The sequence below is a fragment of the Leptidea sinapis genome, chromosome 6 (assembly GCF_905404315.1).
Source record: "Leptidea sinapis chromosome 6, ilLepSina1.1, whole genome shotgun sequence".
NCBI classification, from domain to species: Eukaryota; Metazoa; Arthropoda; class Insecta; order Lepidoptera; family Pieridae; genus Leptidea; species Leptidea sinapis.
The window spans coordinates 5,582,985-5,603,767 of NC_066270.1; the positions used below are offsets into that span (position 1 = coordinate 5,582,985).

The 20,783-nt window shown below is 35.0% G+C and overlaps 1 protein-coding gene across 1 annotated transcript; it reads right to left on the minus strand.

The window, feature by feature from the left end:
* Positions 1-7,611: 7,611 nt before the first annotated feature.
* On the minus strand, positions 7,612-19,371 carry LOC126964809 (flavin reductase (NADPH)). The gene is made up of 3 exons (XM_050808082.1): positions 18,973-19,371; positions 16,272-16,658; positions 7,612-8,834 (listed from the first exon to the last, which is right to left on the minus strand). Exons 1-3 carry the CDS (start codon positions 19,040-19,042, stop codon positions 8,680-8,682), a joined length of 612 nt encoding a protein of 203 aa, XP_050664039.1. The 5' UTR covers positions 19,043-19,371; the 3' UTR covers positions 7,612-8,679.
* Between the last annotated feature and the right edge of the window lie 1,412 nt (positions 19,372-20,783).

A 20,783-nucleotide genomic window follows, 5' to 3' on the forward strand; every position in this document is an offset into this window, starting at 1 on the left:
TGACCTCCTTACGGGAATAAGTCTGACCTCTATAACAGGGTTATTGGTTCTTACCAATAACCAACCAATAACCCTGTTATAGAGGTCCCCGAGAGACCCTTTGTAACCATTGCAACGGTTATTATCATTTACACTGCACTTGTAAAAAAATAAGGACTCCGTGTCACCTTACATAACAGTGTACCACCAAAACAAGCCGATTAACGTGTAAATACATAGCCCCACGCACACACTTACACTACTACAGGCCGATAGGCGGCCATTATGAGAATTGTCATCGTCTGTGACAGATCAGTTTGCGTCTCAATAAAATATTTTAAAAATGCCGTCGTGCGTTGTGATAAAGTGTAAAAATGATACTATATAAGTATTTGTGGCCATATATGATTATTAAGGGAGAAAAAACTAGTATCCCCCGTAACCGCACACACACTAGCATAAAGGTGCTTCACTTGCTAATATCACGGCGCAGAGATCTTCTTTTTTTTACTCGTCTGTGTTACACTGTTGATATCATAAATAATATACTTACATGATTGATAGTATAACATATAATATGTGCATGACTTACATTTCGTTTCCTACAGGGCATACTCAAGTAGCTATAAATCAGTTGAATGCTAACCTACAACGTATTGCTGAGTAGTCGTAGTGCTTTATCCTTAAATGCAGATAAAACTATTAATACGATTCTTGGTACACCTTCTCTTATAAAATACTTTGAAAGAGCTAATCCATACATAGACATTACGGGATTATCGCTGGAAAGCGTGAATGAAGCTCGGAATCTCGACATTGTCTTCCATGCAAGCCTGAGGTGCATGCTTGAAAGCATGCTTTTATCTCATAAATTACTCTAACGTATTAGAAATCACATCACTCCTAAAATCCGGCAGAAACTATGCGACTGGTGTTTTCTAAATTAAACTACGGTGAAACGGTTTATGGCGACCGCATACTGGTTCGTACAAAAAAATATACTCAGCGCATTCAAAACGCGAGTGCTCGCTATTGCAGGGATAGTCATAATGAAAATTTGTATATTTTTTAATCTGCAGATATCTATGGTTTAATAATTGTTAAGCTCAAGCTAAAATGAAAAAATATAAAATGTTATTCTATCAATTAGGTGCCAATTTGACAGTTATTTTTCATAAAATGTTAAATGTGAAAAGCCCGTAAAATTAACATTATGGGAGTAAAAAAAATCGCAAAAATATTTTAAAACTTTAGCAGCATGTTGTAAAAAGAATCCACAAGATATTTTTGAGGAAGCAATATAGTAAGACTCCTCAAAATGAATCCGTTGATTTATTTGCAAACTATCGTGGACACAATACGCGACTATCGCTGGCTGATGGAGCTGGCAAACGCCTACTATCCTTTTCCAAATATGTCCAAGATACACACAGTTTGAAATGAACAGCGAAGAATATGAGACAATCAACCTTAACTCGCTCCTATTGTAAAATAAATGTAATAAAAAAGTTCAGAATTATTTGCTCGGTAAGTGCGCCGGATATATCGACTCAGAGTACGTCATCCGTAGAAGACCAAAGCTCGCTTATAACTTCAGTAGCCACAGACAACACCTTGAGTATGATACTCACTCCCTGGACTACAGAATCAGGGGAAATCAAGAGTTCATCTGAAGGAACTGACGCTGTTATTTCATGGTCTATCACTGACACAACGACAGAAATATTTACGGCGTCCACTTTGTCATTGGATCCAAAATCGTCATCATCTTATGGGCCGATATCAGTTGATTTGAACACCTTCAGTAGAAATACTGTAACAATATACCACAAATCGTCGTCGTGCTGCCCCGCGAGTAATGTTATGTCGCTAATTGTACGTTTGCCTCCTTCTAAGGGATCCACGTTCAGTTCATGGACTTTAGAATCATTCACTAGTGATGGTAGGTTTTGTCCACTTGATTCTATGATCTTGATGCCTTTACCACCAGCGAGCCCCAGCTCACAAACCAGTGACGGAGATGATTATCAGAGCTCAACAGAATCGGACAATTTTGACGCATCAACACTTACAATTAAAAGTGTAACTGAAAACACCAGCAAAACCTGCTTGTAAAAAATAATAAAAATTGTGATGTAAGAAACTAAAATGTTCGTAATTGAAAGTATAAGTACAAATTATGGTATATGGGCGCCATTTCTATAAGTCATCAACTTCCATTTTTTGTAATATCATCAACACAATTTAATTTTTTATATTTCTCATGTTCGTAGTTCACCTTCCTACTTAATGATTATAAGACTTAAATATATTCTAGAAACGATTCTAAAATCATTGTTTGTATTTACTGTAGTTGTCTTCCCCTCTTTTTGTATGCACAAACGAACAAATAGATCTACTAATTCGGTAAGAGTACAATACCTACCTACCCAACTAATGGTCTTATGTCGGCCTGTTTGCGAACACGTCACTCGTAATTTTGTAAATGATAAGTTAGTAATGGACTTTGCTGCTCATAACTACGTAAACAAACTGAGCAAATAATTCTTGTAATGAGCTAATATTTGTAATGCATTTAAGTATATAAAAACTATTTATTTTGAACTGCAAACACAAATTTATCTGCTCCCAAGTATAAATTATACCCGGTTTTTGAATATTCAACCACGGAAAACATTTCATGTTAGGTAAAGATTTATAATCTCACAATGAAATCATTAGCGAAATCGCTGTAAAAAAAAGTTATGAGATCGTAGAGCCAAGTTCTACATGTAAACCCTGATTTAATAAACTCACATAATATTGTTGAAAAGTATGGCTTGGCGTTTGTGGATCGAGGAACTATAACGTTATAGTTATTTATGCAACTGTTGTGTAATAAGGGGTTTTAAAACACGAATGTGCGTTTATCATATGATAATATTTTTTTTATGATAATAAGGGATGAGACGAGCAGGACGTTCAGCTGATGGTAATTGATACGCCCTGCCCATTACAATGTAGTGCCGCTCAGGATTCTTGAAAAACTCAAAAATTCAGAGCGGCACCACAATTGCCCTCGTCACCTTGAGACTAAGATGTTAAGTCTCATTTGCCCAGTAATTTCACTAGCTACGGCGCCCTTCAGACCGAAACACAGTAATGCTTACACATTACTGCTTCACGGCAGAAATAGGCGCCGTTGTGGTACCCATAATCTAGCAGGCATCCGGTGCAAAGGAGCCTCCCACTGGTATAGTAGGTACTCCCAATAGTATCACATGAGTGTTTTAATACCTAATTATCAACAGTTGCATACAAGACTTTATCTACAGCCATAATATGAATCCTCTAAAAAAAATTCTGAAACAGTTAGCTTTCTGCTAACATTAAAAAAGCCAGTCCTCGTAACCATTACATCATCAAAAAGAGTGTTGTAATGAAAAAGGATATAATGTTGTTCTGAATTTCATTACAGCACTCGTTTAGATGATGTCATGGTTATTAGGACCTCGGGTATCTTAATGTTGGAAATAAACTGTTTTAAAATATTTAATAGAGGATTTAAAGCATGGGTGTAGGGCTACAATCACAAAACGGGCAAGCTATATTTTGGTTGTAGAATCATCCATTGTATCAGATTTTGTGTAGGCAAAAACTAATCATAAGAGGCGTATCAAACATGAGCTATCTATTATTATTACTTACATAGGGAGGTATATCATACAGTCTCCTTTTTGGAATAATTAATCTTTTCGGGCAAATATCATATACCTACAAGGATTTTATTTTATTTCAGCGTACATGAGGCTCCACTGTTGTAAGTAGATACTCTTGGCATTATATAAGTATAATTTGTAACCAAAAGTTATGAACGATGCAGGACTCGAACCCGCGACCTCTCGTGTTCCGTTCGAGCGCTCTTACCAACTGAGGCAACCCTTGTAGCCTACGCGTGGGTCGTAAATTAAACATATTATTAGTATCACTTTAAAATAAGAAATTATTTTTTCGAAAGAAATCAATTATATTTAGTTCTCAATGCTAGGAAAATCGTGAATAATCGAGTGGATTAAGGCATTAAGTTATATGGATTGAATAATCACCTGATATTACAATATTAAAACTCTAAACGTAATGTGATACCTAAATAATAAATTATGGATATGCCCTAGGGATCAATTTACGTCTCACGTCTCTTTTTGTATCTAGTCGTAATTCATTTATTTCTTCATCGAAAATGAAGGACAAACGAACGTACTGGTCACCTGGTGTTAAGTAATTACCGCCACCCACATTCCCTTGCAACAGAGAAATCACAGGAGCGTGGCCGGCCTTTAAGAACGGTTTTCGCGCATTTTTTGAAGGTACCCATGTAGTATCGTCCCGGAAACACTGCACAAGGAAGTTCATTCTACAGTTTTGTAGTACGTGGAGGAAAGCTCCTTGAAAAGCGCTTAGTGGAGGACCGCCACACAAGCAGATGTTGAGGATGATATCCTAATTTATGGCGTGTCGTGCGAAGGTGGAATTCGACGGCAGGGATCAATCATTGTCCTGTCAAAATCAAGTGAGGTTGGTTCCTCATAAGATGGACCACCCGGACTACGTCTTCCAGTACGTGGAGGCCATTGAAGGACTTAGGAAGTACTGTCCCATCGGCCATCTGTCCGTCGAGCTATGTGCCCCGCCTACTGCCACTTCAGTTTCGCAATCCTTTCGGCTACGTCGGTGGCTTTGGTTCTCCTACGGATCTCCTCATTTCTGATTCGATCTCGCAGGGAAACTCCTAGCATAGCTCTCCATTGCCATCCGAGAGTACATGAGATCTTCATGGTCATAGCACGATTTGTATTTTCTGTAGATAAATCGTACCTTTCTGATATAAGTAGATAACTATTAATATTCGTAGGTACATCGTTAAGCTCTTAGCGTAATTAATCTTTAAAGATATTTTATTAAAATTAAACTTTTATTACATCGTCTTAAACTTTTTCGTCTGTGTGTTGCTTGTCGCGTGACGGTCGGGCGGCGCTTATAGTTCGCAGCAGCTGACCGTGTAGTGTATAGACTATTACTTATTTGTGCCAGTGCTCCACGTTATTTTGTTTGTTTTTGTCAGTGTTTAATGTAAATGTTGTTTGTCAGTGTTTAATGTAATCCTTTTCAATCAATATTTTTAACCAGGGCTAAGACACAGAGTTCAATAAAAATATTAGTTGGAGACTTCAGTCTACTTTTATTATTTCCCATTATCATTCCAATTTTTCAAGCATAAAATTAAGATTGATAAAGCGATTTTATACCCTTAATGGAATACTATTCTAAAAAAATTTAGTTAAATGTATGTAATGTGAAAAAGTTTCACATTTACCGTGGTTTAATAAAACCACACAATCCTCTTTTCATAATTATTTAGTTTACTCTAACCAGAAAACGCTAGAGACCTTTTAACGCAAACTTTTTTGACGTGTCGTAAGTATACCGACATATTCGATATTTTAGCCGCGTTGACAGTCATTTAAATAGGTTAATTATGTGCTAAATGTTAATAATTGGATTAGCATATTGGAATATACTTATAGGCAGGTAATTGAAACGAATTGTCCACTATCGAAATAAATTGTGAGTGATTTTGCTATTTTTTTATACATATGCATACTTCGGCCTTTATAACCCTAAGCGTTGCCTAAATCTATACCAATCGCCTACATTATCTGATTATTTATGGAACGGCCACACCTAGTCAAGCTAATAACAATTAACACCTATGTTTAAAACGAAACTAGTATAGTTAAAGCCGAATATAAACAAAAACCAAACGAGGCATCTTTTTTTTTATGGAATAGGAGGAAACGAGCGTACGGGTCACCTGTTATTAAGTGATCACCGCAGCCCACAATCTCTGGCAACACCAGATTCAATCACAGGAGCGTTGCCGGCCTTTAAGGAAGGTGTACGCGCTTTTTTTGAAGGTACCCATGTCGTATCGTCCCGGAAACACCGCACAAGGAAGTTCATTCCACAGCTTTGTAGTACGTGGAAGAAAGCTCTTTGTAAACCGGCACTGTGGAGGACCGCCACACATCCAGATGGTGGGGATGATATCCTTTGCCAAAGATACCAGCTTATTGGGTACCAGTTACCACAACGGCGCGTTTTCTGTCGTCAAGCACTAGTGAGCAAGCCCTATTTAAGTTTAAGGACGCCAAAGCTAGTGAATGATAGAGTTAAAATAATTGTCATCATCATAAATTTTGGGTTTTTCAAGAATCCGCATTGTAATGGGCAGGCCGTATCACTTAACATACAAACAAGAAATCGTTGCAAAGGTGTGTAACGATTATGAATCTATACCTCGTGTACTAACCAAGGACCTGCTGTACTTTCGGAGCTAGTGCCTACTACTGAGTATTTTGTCAATAACCTATCCTTACAGCTTACTCACACGTGATTCAACTGATAATTTTATATATTTTTATAGAATAAGCGGAAGACGAGCGGAGAATCAATTTTTTGATACTAAGTTGCCACCACCACACATTTTCTCTTGCAACACCGTAGGAATCAAAGGAGCGTTGCCGACTATGTCGTATCGTACCGCGTAAGGAAGGTCCCCTTACGCATCGTAAAAGGACCTAGTCGTTCACAAAGCACGGAATCTATGGTTGCGCTTTAAGCCTTTATTAAGTATAAAGCATTATTGCGAAGGCGATTACTGGACTTATTATCACAGAATAAAGACGAATAGTACAGAAGTTACACCTTTTTAAGAAATACTCCTTTAGCTAGCCGCTAATAAGAAATATTTTAAATGAAACTCGGCTCGTAGCTGGGATGGACTCGTAACACATTGATATTTTAATTTACGCATACTACGACCTAGTCGTATATGATTATTTATTATGCTGGCGCCATTGTCACGCTACTTACTAGTTAGTGGCTGTAAGCTTGACCATTAACCTGACTAAGACTATCTACCTAAAAACTCGAACGTTGACAGAAGAATAGTTACCTACTTACCCCCTTATTCATAATAGTCTTCTTACATAAAGCATTGCTAATTCTCACTCTGTCTTCTTCTGTTGAGCTAAGTCAGAATGAGAAAAAACACTCCGAAGCGGCTGTTTAAAGTTAGCGGACCATTATGAATACGGGGGTTAGTTTTTTGTTAGCCTTTAGCAAGCGTTTTATTTATCTTCTTTAGTTTAACATTCAGTTTATTTCCGTTTGTTTAGTTTATCTTAAGGTTTCTCTATGCTTCTACACATTGAAAGGACCTTTAGCACTGATCCAAAAGGACAATATATACCTATGACTGGAATAACTCCATAGTAGATAATATCTACCTTGAACTGTGCTCGAAAACCCCGGCGAATCCATTGGTATTTTTTCTTTCTTATAGCGGAGAGAGACACACCTGCTATTTTACCTCCACTTACAAATTGTGCTTCGCTTGGAGTCGAATCATGGACCCCCAAAATTATTCATGTGTTCCTACCGAACAAAGCTATGGTAGGTAATTGATTTATCAGTTAGACGGTCGTATCTTTGTAAAACTTTTTAATTTTATAAATGAATATTAAAAAGGGAAGAACAAAATACACACACAAAAAAAATAAAACACTAAATAGTGTAAAAAAAACACAGATATATCATAAAATAATAATATATTTCTCACACTAACATTAAAATGCAAAACGCAACCATCCAGTATTCGCAATTTAATACGATCCTTTAAATATTTTAAAAATGTTAACTATTAATTTATAATAACACAGTATCTCTTTGAAAAAACAAGCCATTGAAACACAGGGGCCATACTCGGACAGCTATTGTGCTAAAAAAAAACGTTTATTCACAAAACCACAAAAAGCAATTTCCGTTTTTGTCAAGACTCTAGAAGTCTAAAAACTATGAAAATTTTGTCCAAAATTACCACTTGAAAAATATCCGAGGTATTAACTACGCAGTAGTGTATATCAAAATATATCTACAATTAAATACCATTAGCTCGCTTGTTATTATTACGACACCCCACTATATTCACGACTTGTCGCGCGACCGAGCGACACGACAAACACTGTTTTTTGATACGAATTTGCAAACCAGACAGAAAGTGTATTGTGTACAAGAATGCAGACGTGTAATAACACAAATAACATTTAAATTAATTATGTTAAGGTTAAATAATCATATTACATTAGAACAAAATATTACACGCAGTTTCAAAGATTGACAAAACTTTAATTTAATGTAGTGTTTTTGACATAATTTATGTTGTATAGGTAGGTATGTATTACCAATCCTACTATTACCTATTAAAATTAGTTTTACAAACACCCAAGGCAACAACTAATAATTATGATTATAAGAACTTATTTAAATTTCACTCAATAGGGATTTTCACATAAATCAATAAACTTTTTTTTATATGTACATAATAGTTTAAGCTACTATAAAGAATAGCTAGTAAACTATAAAAGCAAATGTTTTAATAAAAACAACAAAAAAAAACTACATGTTTTAATTTTGATAAAACGCACGTGAACAGAACTTTAATCACACTGCACTGTGTACATCAAGACATGTTTTGTGATTTTTGAGTCGTTCACAGCAATCGAAACCGGTAGTTATATTTGTATAAATACTATTAAAATTTGTAAAAGAGTCATGAGTAAATATTATATTTCAAGGAAATTGATAAACGGCATAACATTATTACTTAGGGACATTGCAGAGGCCGATCACGGCTTTATAGTACTTGGGTTCTGTAAGGGAGTCGACGAGGAACTTTCCTAAATCGTGTTTGGAGATTGCCCTTCCTGGAGACTTTTCTGGGTTCACCTCGACGATGATATCGCGACTTGGGTCGTCTGTAGAAAAAAAAATTTATATAAGTTATATTTTATGACTAGCTGACCCGGCAAACGTTGTTTTGCCAAATAAATTATTAATAGAGTATCATTACTTTATATTTAATTGGCAAAACAACGGCAACTTATAATAAAAGATTTTTTTCTAAAATAAACGTAGTCAAGTTACTCCGTATTACATCAGCTATAAAAATATATATGTAAAGTATAATTCACGCGATAGTTTTATAAGTAATAAAATATTGCCTATATTATAGCCTGTACATCATTTAGTTCTATTGTCAATAGTTTTTGCAGCGCACGCAAAAATAGGTTTTCGATTTTACACCTTGAGTTACAAAATAGCAATTTTATTACGGATCCCTAATTTTGAAAAAAAAAACATATATATACAGCCTATAGCATAGGACTACCCAACACTGAAAGAATCATTCAAATCGGACCAGTAGTACCAGAGATTAGCGCTTTCAAACAAACAAACAAACAAACAAACAAACACTGCAGCTTTATAATATTAATATAGATAAAACTGCTGCGAAACGGCTGAACCGATTTGTATGAAATTTTTTGTGCATATAGGGTAGGGCTGAGAATTGGCCAACATCTATTTTTCATACTCTAAATGTAAAGGGTGAATCACACGTAAATATTTTTTTGACAATTTTTGTATTTTTATTTTATTATGATTTTGCATTGAAAAATACATACAACTTCAAATTTTCGCCATTCTACGATCTACAACCGTTTTCGTATCGCGATTTTTATATTATTCTGTTCCATCCACAGATCTGCAATAGGGTTGCAAGATGGCAATCGAATACAATGATTATTGTAGTACGATATATCTGGTAAGTCTGAGAATCGGTTGCATCTATTTTTTATGCCCCAAATTTTTTTTTTTTTAATTTCTTTACATGGCAACACAACGTTTGCTGGGTCGGTTAGTTATAATATAAATGATACAATTTACTAAACACACTTAATTGCGGTTTACTTGGGGAATACGGACCTAAGTAAATAGCACTTAAAGCCGATTTTAATAACCGATAACTTATCACTTTTGTAAGTAGATTTGTTACGATTGGGGGCATTGACACAGTCGTAACCATACTTAAAATATACAAAATACAAGCGTGAAGACGATCTGGCAGCCCGATAATGATAGAACAATAATTATATCTCTAATATGTAAAATTCTCGTGTCATGGTGTTAAACATTGAACTCCTCCGAAACGGCTTGACCGATTCTCATGAAATTTTGAGTGCATATTGGGTAGGTCTGAGAATCGGACAACATCTATTTTTCATCCCACACGATTTTTTTTTTAATTTTTTTTACATTTTTTTTTAAATTTGTTTGAGTCAGCATGAAAAATACATACAACTTCAAATTTTCACCCATCTACGATCAACAGTTACTTTTGTATCGCGATTTTAATATCGGCAATACAACGTTTGCTGGGTCAGCTAGTAACTTATAAAGTTTAACAGTGAATAAAGATTTTTTAATTGCATAAAGTAAATACAGAATAATCATATTTCATTCTACAATAATCCCACGTGTGAAGAAGGTCACGCTACAGTATGAATTCGATAACCGAAACACACCCTGTCACCGTTTAATGACAAAAACTTATCTCTATCCATAGTTATGTCTGATATAGTTATAGTCCAACGCTTTGCTTCAATAACCTATCGACAATAGGTTATTGAAATGTAAGTAAGCGTGAAAGGATAGCTTTGCCTACCTTTAGTAACTTAAACTAAGGATAGATAGGTTATTGAAAGCGGCCGTACATCGGTATAACAACGGCCTCGTATTTAGGCATCTGTGGACACTTAACCTACAATTAAAACGTGAATAAACATTCGGCTGGTGACGCAACGGGCCGCGGTCAGACAAACACCTCACAAACTTCGAATATTAATAGCTTTTGTATAAGCATGCCTCCTTTAATTCATTTGCTTTCGATTGATCGATATATTATATAATAGTAGTTTGTATTCGTCGTAAGTTGCCTTTAGGAGGAGCTGCTGAGGACCTCCTAAACGCAACACCTCCTGTGTTGCGTTTAGGAGGAATTCATCATCGAGGATGAGCGACCCTCGAATCCACTTGAACACACACAGAAAATTTTATTCAAATCGGTGCAGCCATTTAGGAGGAGTTCGCTGACAACACACGTACAGAAGAATTATATAAAGATACTAGCTGACCCAGCAAACGTTGTATTGCCGATATTAAAATCGCGATACAAAAGTAACTGTTGATCGTAGATGGGTGAAAATTTGAAGTTGTATGTATTTTTTTAATGCTGACTCATAATCAAACAAATTTAAAAAAAAATGTCAAAAAAAATTAAATAAAAAATTGGCGTGGACCACCCTTAACATTCAGGGGGATGAAAAATAGATGTTGCCCGATTCTCAGACCTACCCAATATGCACTCAAAATTTCATGAGAATCGGTCAAGCCGTTTCGAAGGAGTTTAACTACAAACACCGCGACATGAGAATTTTTATATAGATATAAGACGGGGTAAATGGATAAGAGGCTCACGGGATGGAGTTGGACATTCGCAACGACAGGTGTCAAGGGATGCAATGCCGATATTTAAGGGAGTATGAATTTTCTTGAAGGTCCCTAAGTCGTATCGTTTCTTGTGCGACCATTATTATCCCTTTAACCTTATCTATCCCACTTTAATCGTTCTATTGTCGTGAACCCTGCCGTCCAATTCCAACCAAACTTGAATAACCATTATATGGTTCGTCGATAGTATGCGATGAACTTCCTTGTTTGTTTCCAAGAGCACCAGAGACCAGTGGGAGGCTTTTTTGCACAAGGTGCCAGCTAGATGATGGGTACCACAACGGTGTCTATTTCTGCCATGAAGCAGTAATGTACATTACTGTGTTCCGGTCTGAAGGGCGCCGTAGCCAGTGAAATTACTGGGCAAATGAGACTGAACATCTTATGTATCAAGGTGACGAGCGCAGTTATGTTTACACATTACTGCTTCAAGGCAGAAACCGATGTGGCACCCATAACTTAGCCGGCATCCTGTGCAGAGGAGCCTCCTACTGGTTTAGCCCTTAGTTGCCTCTTTTGCCCTGTGCTTCCCCGGGGCATATAAAGAATAGGCAGGGCGTATCAATTACTATCAGCTGAACGTCCATATCGTCCCTTTTTTTCATGAAAAAAAAAAATACATTTGTTGGGTACATTTAAAATTAAGTGCCTTGTGATTTTTCTGGTTTGAGTATAGGCGACGGCGATCACTCACTATCAGATAACCCGTAACCTAAATTATCCTTGCTATTCCTTGAAAAAAGTTATTTATAGAAATGTTTTCACGTACACCGCAGCTTTATTAAATACAAAATTCGGCTTCAAGAGGTTCAAGATATTACGAATGACATCATATCGACATTGATAAGGTTATCGAGATATTGATAATATAAACTACAAACATATCACCTATCTAACTATACGAGATAAATATAAAAGTTTCACACAGGTTTTGTTTTGTTAAAAATATTTTACTATTTCGTGTTTTGTTCGAAAACAATAAAAATAGTTTTAGTCAATGTAGAAATTCATTTATTCACTAGAAAAAAACACTGATGAATGACATATTGACGACCCCTATAGCCCAGTGGTTGCTGACCTGCCTACTGAGTTAGAGGTCCCGGGTTCGAATCCCGGTAGGTGCAATCATTTATATAATCTCATAATATAATCATTATATACCCATAATCTAGCCGGCATAGTGCAAAAGAGCCTTCTAGAAGGTCTTAGGCTCTTGGAAACAAACAAGGAAGTTCATCGCATACTATGGACGTACCACTATATTCTTAAAGTTTGGATGGAATTGGACGGCAGGGATCAGGACAATGAACGGTAAAAGTAAAAGGGATAATAATGGTCGGACAACAAAATAGCTTTTGCCTTTTGAGGTACGGAACCCCAAGAACTGATATGAGATGATATTAAATTATTTAAATGGAAAAGGCAAAAATCTTTGCTCAAAATCATATAGTGCAAACGAGCTCTCATCATTACAAATAAAAACTACTTACTAGATCTTGTTCAAACCAATTACTTATCGGTGGCAGTTTGCATTCTCTTATTTAAGAAGTTACAGGGGGGGGGGACAGGGGGGGGGCATTTTACATTTGGAAGTGCCTCTCGCGCAAACTATTCAGTTTAGGAAAAAATGATATTAGAAACCTCAATATTATTTTTAAAGACCTACCCATAGATACCCCACACGTATGGGTTTGATGAAAAGTTGTTTTTGAGTTTCAGTTATAAATAGGTATGGGAACGACTAAAATTTTTTGTTTTTTTTTTTTTCTATTTTTGTGTGAAAATGTTAAAGCGGTTCACAGAATACATCTAACTTATCAAGTTTCAATAGTATAGTATATATTTAGTACTTATAGTTTTGGAAAAAAGTGGCTATGAAAAGAGCTATATGACACGGACAGACAGACATGACGAATCTATAAGGGTTATTTAAATTTTCCATCGATTATACATTCAATTAAAATGCATAATGTACATTAAAATAATTACTGATAATGACATCATTGCATGTCTTTAAACTGGAATACAAATAATTAAATATCAGTTATTATTCGAGCTAGTAGCTTCTATGGGGCAAGGTCTTGTTGGAATGTCGGGCTTCAAAGTTGATTATCACGGCCAAGTCATATTGAAAACATGGCCATCTTACATGCAACAATGGGTTCAATGCCGAATCCTAGTAACTAGAAATAGTAACAATTTCTCGGAAAATAAAAGAACTGTGCGTTCCAAATGCATGCTATGCAGACTTCTTATATATATATACTAGCTGACCCAGCAAACGTTGTATTGCCGATATTAAGATCGCGATACAAAAGTAACTGTTGATCGTAGATGGGTGAAAATTTGAAGTTGTATGTATTTTTTAATGCTGACTCATAACCAAACAAATTTAAAAAAAAAAACACACGATTTATGTTAAACCCCCCTAAATGTAAAGGGAGGAGGACCACCCTTAACATTTAGGGGGATTGAAAATAGATGTTGATGTATTTCATGAGAATCGGTTTCGGAGCAGTTCAATGTTTAACACCATGACACGAGAATTTTATATATTAGATATATAATGAAAATGGTCTTTGTTTGAGGCTCAATCACGCCTTAACGATCGTATCGACATGAAACTACCACCATCCGATGCGAAATTTATCCTAGATGGTTTGTGGTTACTTATACGAATTCCAATATTCCTTCATTAATTAATTTCCATTTAAAATTCGCCACAACGGCTAGTTGCTATATTAGAACACTACGGGATCACAGAATTAAATAAATTTATAAATTTGCAGTTTGCGGATGACTCCGCGAGAATTAAGTTGGTGGATAAATTGCTTTAGGGATAGGTCAATTTTTTTATTGATTATTTGTGTAAACGAGGAACCTGGTTGGTTGCAATCACTGAGGGAATTTGCTCTTGAAATAAAATATTAGATAATATTTGATAGCAGTAAGAACAATAAATATGGTATAAAAAAGGCATTTATTTTCTCAAAATTGATTTCTTTACAATTCTTTTTGATTTCATTTGTAATATACTAGATACTACTACCGCTTCGGAAACAACGCTCTAAGAGAGAAGAAATGGCGCAAGAAACTCTCCCAGCATTCTTTTTTGCGCTCTTTTTAATGAAATATACAATATTGTACTGTCATTGCTATTGCTATAAAATAATCATAATCTAGTCCCAGGCAGTCTGATCACTTAGATATTCAGCTGTGGAGGAGTAGGATTTACGACACAGCTTTTTTAATAAAACATTTATATTTATTGATAGATAATGCCTGAACAGTGGCTGGGACTTTATTATAAAAGTGTATACATTTACCCTTAACCTATTATGTATCTTATGAAGCCTACTAGAATAAGTTAGTAGCAATCCCTTATTTCTAGTGTTATAATAATGAAAATCACTATTAAGATCATATTAGTAGCTAGTATATTAGTAAATACTAGCTACTTTACTAGCACATTTCAACAGTATTGAACTGTTATACTTCACATGTTTATGAAAGAGATCAATTTAATACACAGCGTTTCCTTCACGTAATAAAACAGGATATGCTTGTGCACAGCGAGACAGGATGTGCTCAATTTAGACAAATTGTTACGAGCTACTGCGAATTTTAACTATATGAGATCTTTATAATCTGAATCTCGGAAACGGCTCCAACGATTTTAATGAAATTTAGTATACAGGTAGTTTCGGGAGCGAGAAATCGATCTAGCTTCTATTTTAAAAAATGTTTTCCGTGTTTTAATGAGGAACTGCTACAATAACAGGTGAACATTGGGTGATCCAGACAGCAGAAGACCCGGGTTCGAATCCAGATGTCCTAATAGGTTTTGTACATTCTTAAAAATCCGAGCAAGGCTCGGTCGTCCAGATTTTAATAGTAATACCAGAGGCCTTTTGTCATTGTTTTTTTGAAAAGAAACTTCTTTTGTGACTGTGTTAATTGCATTTTAAGAAACTGTTTTTCGATCTTCTAAAAAAATTGTCGCTTAATGACCTGTCTTTGCGAAACGAGGCACCACTTTTTTGCCACGCTTCGGCTTCCCTTCTCTTTACTTGGCAACTCATCGAAAGGAAACACCCACTGAGCAGAATGTCTTTTGGTTTCGGGATCATACCCATAAGTCCAACTTTTGTCACCCGTCCCTCACGCAGATCATTAGTGAGATTAGTGACCACGTTTACAATCATTAAACCAGTTGTAAATAGTGGCACGAGATGGTTTCATCATTAAAGGCCACTCATAGTCTATCATGACATTTTGTCGACTTAAATAAGATAGTAAGTTATGAAAAATAAGTGCACGAAAATATTCTCATGTTAAATCTTACGTCAAATCGTAAAACAAATGCATAAAATACATAGTTACTGTATAATATTGGCAGTGTTCCAGCTTCCAAATTTAAGCCTATTTTTTTAGTCCTTTTAAAGTTGCAGTAGGTATAGCAGTATAACTGTTTGTGCTGTGTTTGTCCAGGAATAGATTGTTTCTATTTCTGTAAATTTATCGGGTCATAATGTGTGTATTTTTTTATAATAAAGAGATGACAAGACAAGCAAGACATTCATCTAATGGTAAATGTATGTATGCCGTGCTCTGTACAATGCAGTGCACTCAGGATATAATTTGGACCATAACACAAATATTGCTTGTACAAGTAGTAGCTTAGTGGCAAAAAAGCTATTCTTTGTTTCTGGTGATGAGCACAGTGAGATATTACTTAGGTGGTACCACAGATTATGCTGGCGGATGTTTTGACCTGATATGATGTGTTAAAACTATTATTTACTAAATTCGGAAATTCTATTAACTTCTTAAGGTATGCTTACCAGAGATATGAGGTGAAAATACTCCAATCCAATTCAAACCGCAACCTTTTAGCTCCTCATACATCCGTCTGTGGTCTTTTGTCAGTGGTATGAACCTCTCCGGAACTTTGTCTTCATCGTAGAACAAAAAGGCAGAAATACATGCAGATACATTATTGACATTCTTTGCTCTCATAGCATCAACTATGTTCTTGGTACCCTCAGACATGTCTGAAGTTGGGTCGAGACAGCCTCTGGTGCCCAATGCGATGACTACTCCATCGGTTCCATCAACAGCATTTGTTACAGAGTCAAACTCGAGAACATCTCCCAAAACTACCTCAACCTTGGATCTTAGGTCTTCAGGAAGCTTGGAAGCATCACGTACAAATGCACGAACTTCATATCCTGGAGAAAATATTGAAAATGTTATAGTTTTACAGCTAAAACACAAAGTAATATGATGTTTTTAATAGAATTCACCTGTGCTGTTAAACACACTTTGAGTGTTGAATCTAGAAGTCTAAAGCTTGATAGATATTTCACAGCTACATCTTTCTAAGGCTAATAGTGAAAATGTTAAAATTTATGTTTTCTTTTTTGGTTTATCAAATACTTCTAAACAAACTATGGATTTTTGAATTTAGAATTTTTTGAAGTGAAAACTTCTTTAGACATGTTGGTCACTTTTTGATATTGAAAAATCTTATGGGTTCACGTCACCGACATGCTCATGACTGACGCACGTGATAAATAGTTATTAAAAAAAAGATATAGTTAGTCACTTTTTGGATGGGCGAAATCTTGTGAGGTCAAATCACCGAAATGCTTACAGCTGACATATTGTGTGTGTACTAACATTAATGCTGTGTATATCTTATAAATGAAATATTTTGCATTGTTGAAATAGCGTTTTTGTTTGATATATTATTGAAAATAAGTTTTAAAAATAAATTCAAATTAATGATATAATTGTTTTAAAACATTATGAAATTTTAATACTGTAAGTTCTAAGTTGTTCACTTCTATCGGCAGTCTCTTTAACTGCCAATTTTATTAATATCAATATTGATGATGAACAGCTTCTGTTTACCATGTGTAGACTTACTGAGAAGAATGGAACATTTACACTAGGCAAGTTTCAATGGCATTTTAAATACTAAATCATTCCAACTAATAGTTTGCAACAACCAAACTATATATTGTTACAGTTCACAGATAACCTATCATAGAGTTCGAGAGAGAGAGTAGATCATAGGTTCTCAATGTGGGTGATAACGCCCCCTCGTGGGCGTTTGAGACTTTCGGGGGGTCAGTAGAAGACCCAGAGAAAATTAGGGGGCATTGAGATGGCGCAGATGGGGTGTAGGTAGATTAAAAAATAAAGTCTAAAAAGGCAAAAAAATACACGAAAATACTCTAGAAAAAAACATATTCTCAAAGTGGGCGGTGAGCAAAATAAGGTTGAGATACTATGAGGTAGATGATCCAAACTGCCTAGACACACACAATGCTGATCATTTATTTGTGATAGGCAAGCATACTTCTATTAAAATTTATAGTCTTATCACATGACAACTAATGAGATATATGATAATTTGAGTTAATTATGCAGTCTCACCAGAATAAAGCATTAACAAGTATGATATTATACTATAGAAATTACTAGAAGTGTGCTTGAAGTCCAATATTAAACATTTTTGAGTTACATTTTTGAGTTATTGAAATAATTTACATTTTTAAAAGGGAAGGAGGGAAATCAAGAATATGGGAGACTTGGATAGTAATTATTCACTCCCAACTATGATCTCTTGCAATTTCAGAGCAATGACATCTACAAAATAAGAGAATAATTTTAAAAAAATCTGTAAAAAAAAAGGCAAAAAAAGTGATTTTTTTAAAAAGTATATTATTTTTAGAATGAACTAAAGTTTAGAAAACCTCTATTGCATGAGATTAATGCAAGATTGAAATCCTGGAATAATTAGTCAATTAATTCTAAAGAGGCTAGAGTTCATTATGAAGTGTGGACTGCAATTTCAGCCTAGGCGCGTACACTTTTCGTAAAGGACGGCAACACCTTTGTGATTCCTCTGGTGTTGCGGCGGTGATCACTTAACAACAGGTGACCCGTACACTTGTTTGTCCTCCTATTCCATAAAAAAAAATTAAGCCATGCCAACTCAGAAGTGAAGAAAAATCTTGATCAGAATGGGGGATTATTTTATTCCTTGACCCTGGGAAGTTCATTAAAATATGTTATTGTAATCAATACACTTTTGCTGTTAAACTAAATTCTAATTGAATTACATTAATATTCATCACATTACCATATATTGACATGACTTTACTATTTCATACATTGGTTAATTAACTATGTATGTATGTATTACGATATTATTAAACTTATATTACATAATAAATTTGGTAATATATTCTAACATTGAAAAATAATTAAAAACTTGCTAAATAAATTAAAAAAAATCAAAAGTATTCTTTTAAAATCAAAAACTACATGATCTCTATAAAATCAAAAAACTAAGTAGGTATACATTATACTGTATGTATTTACTACCTATTTACCTAATAAATTTTATTCATTGATATCATTGAGATATTAAAATTCCAATTGTTAAAATGTATTTATGTACATAAAACAAAATTGTTACTACTTAAATACATGAAATTATTTAAAATAAAATGCTTAAAAACATTATCATACCTTTCTTTAAAGCAGCTTCTACAGCGCAAAGGCCGGTCATGCCCGTGGATCCAAAAATCACGATCTTCATTCTGAATAAATATTATAATAAACAAGTTGTAAACACTACAGGCGGCTTACGACAAGAATGCTGTACTAAAACTTAAAAGCACGTGAGAACTTTTATAATACGACTTATCACAAATGATAAGACAATTATCTAATATTGAAGACAGTCCCACATATCACTGAGATTTATGTCCAGACATACGTCTATTTAATTGACTTTTATTTCAAATACTGAGCGGCAATGTGCGTCAGAGCTGATTGGATAAATTATGTTAATTAAGTAACTATGTAGTGAATAAAATTATTAACTATACGAGTGTAATGATGTATGTATTAGGTGTGTGTATATAATGCTTGAAATCTGTATTCTGTTTTGTTTCTAAATTTAACAATAAATTTTATTTTATTTTTGACAATTTACTGACTTTGACGGAAGCGCTGGAGCTTTTGGTCATAGATCACTATTAGAGCGTTTTCAGATTATCCGATCCGATATCGGCGTCGGACGACGATAGCCGATATCCGATAGCCGACACAATGTGCTATTTTCTCATATTTCCGACAAAATCGTTCCGATACGGCCATTTGCTCGATAGCTTAGTGCGGGCAGGTCATCATGGCAGACTACAATAGAAAACTTTATTTGCTGTATCTATTATATTTGAGACGCAAAAAAAGATCTGTCAACAGACAGTATTGGATACATCCCATCGTGGAAGCTAGATATTCAGAGGGAGCTTTTTAGCAAGCTACAAAACGCACCTACAAAGTTTTTTAATTACTTTCGTATGAGTGAATCCACATTCAATTTTTTGCTAATTCATCTCACATACAGTATCAAGAAACAAGACACACATTTTCGAATAGCTGTGGGGCCTAAAGAAATGCTGGCTGTGACATTAAGGTAAGTTTACTATTTTCATGTTTGTTTTTTAATCATTGGTTTCTATCATTATTGTTTGTTGGCTGGTGGTCAACACTGTACATGTATAGTAGGCAGCACATCAAGCTGGACATGATAATTGTAAAATAGCCCATAAGATAACGGGGCGCAGAGTGCTAGTGTGTCTAGCTTGATACACTGGCCACCATACACTATTGTTTAGTTATAATTAAAGAATGTTCGTTATAAAAAGTATTTTAATCAGAAACAGGTATTGTTATACAAAGTATTATAATCAAAATGGAAATGAAATATCATATGACAAGGTAAACTTAGAATTCGGAATATTTATCGAAAAATTGGTGAAGGTTATTAGTATATTATTCTGTAACCGATTCACAGGACTTGCTTTTACTCGATGGTTGTTGAATTCCAACTAGTTGTGGACTGGGTACATCAATATAGGAGTTGCTTGTAGGTGAAGGAGATGTCAGTTATATAGGTGAGGGAGAATTTATTGTATTGCTATGAATCGAATGGCCATGTTTTGGATATGATCTACTGTATCCAGGTGAGGGTTTACGAGAATATAATATGGTGATTGGACACGTTGATGAAGGACCCGGTTTTGTTTAATTTTTTGTATACTAGATAGAAGGTCCATTTGTAGCTGTATTTTCTCTGGTTTTGACATATCTTTAACATATGGTATAAAATACGTAAAGAAATTGTCCTCTGTCAACACTCTTTCAGAGTTGGTAGTTCTATTTTCTTTTATTTCTTTTAATATTGCGGCCTCAATACAGATTTTCCTTTTCATTTTCCTTTTATTTTTTGACGGCTCCATCTTTGGTTCATGTATAGCAACATTATCAGAATG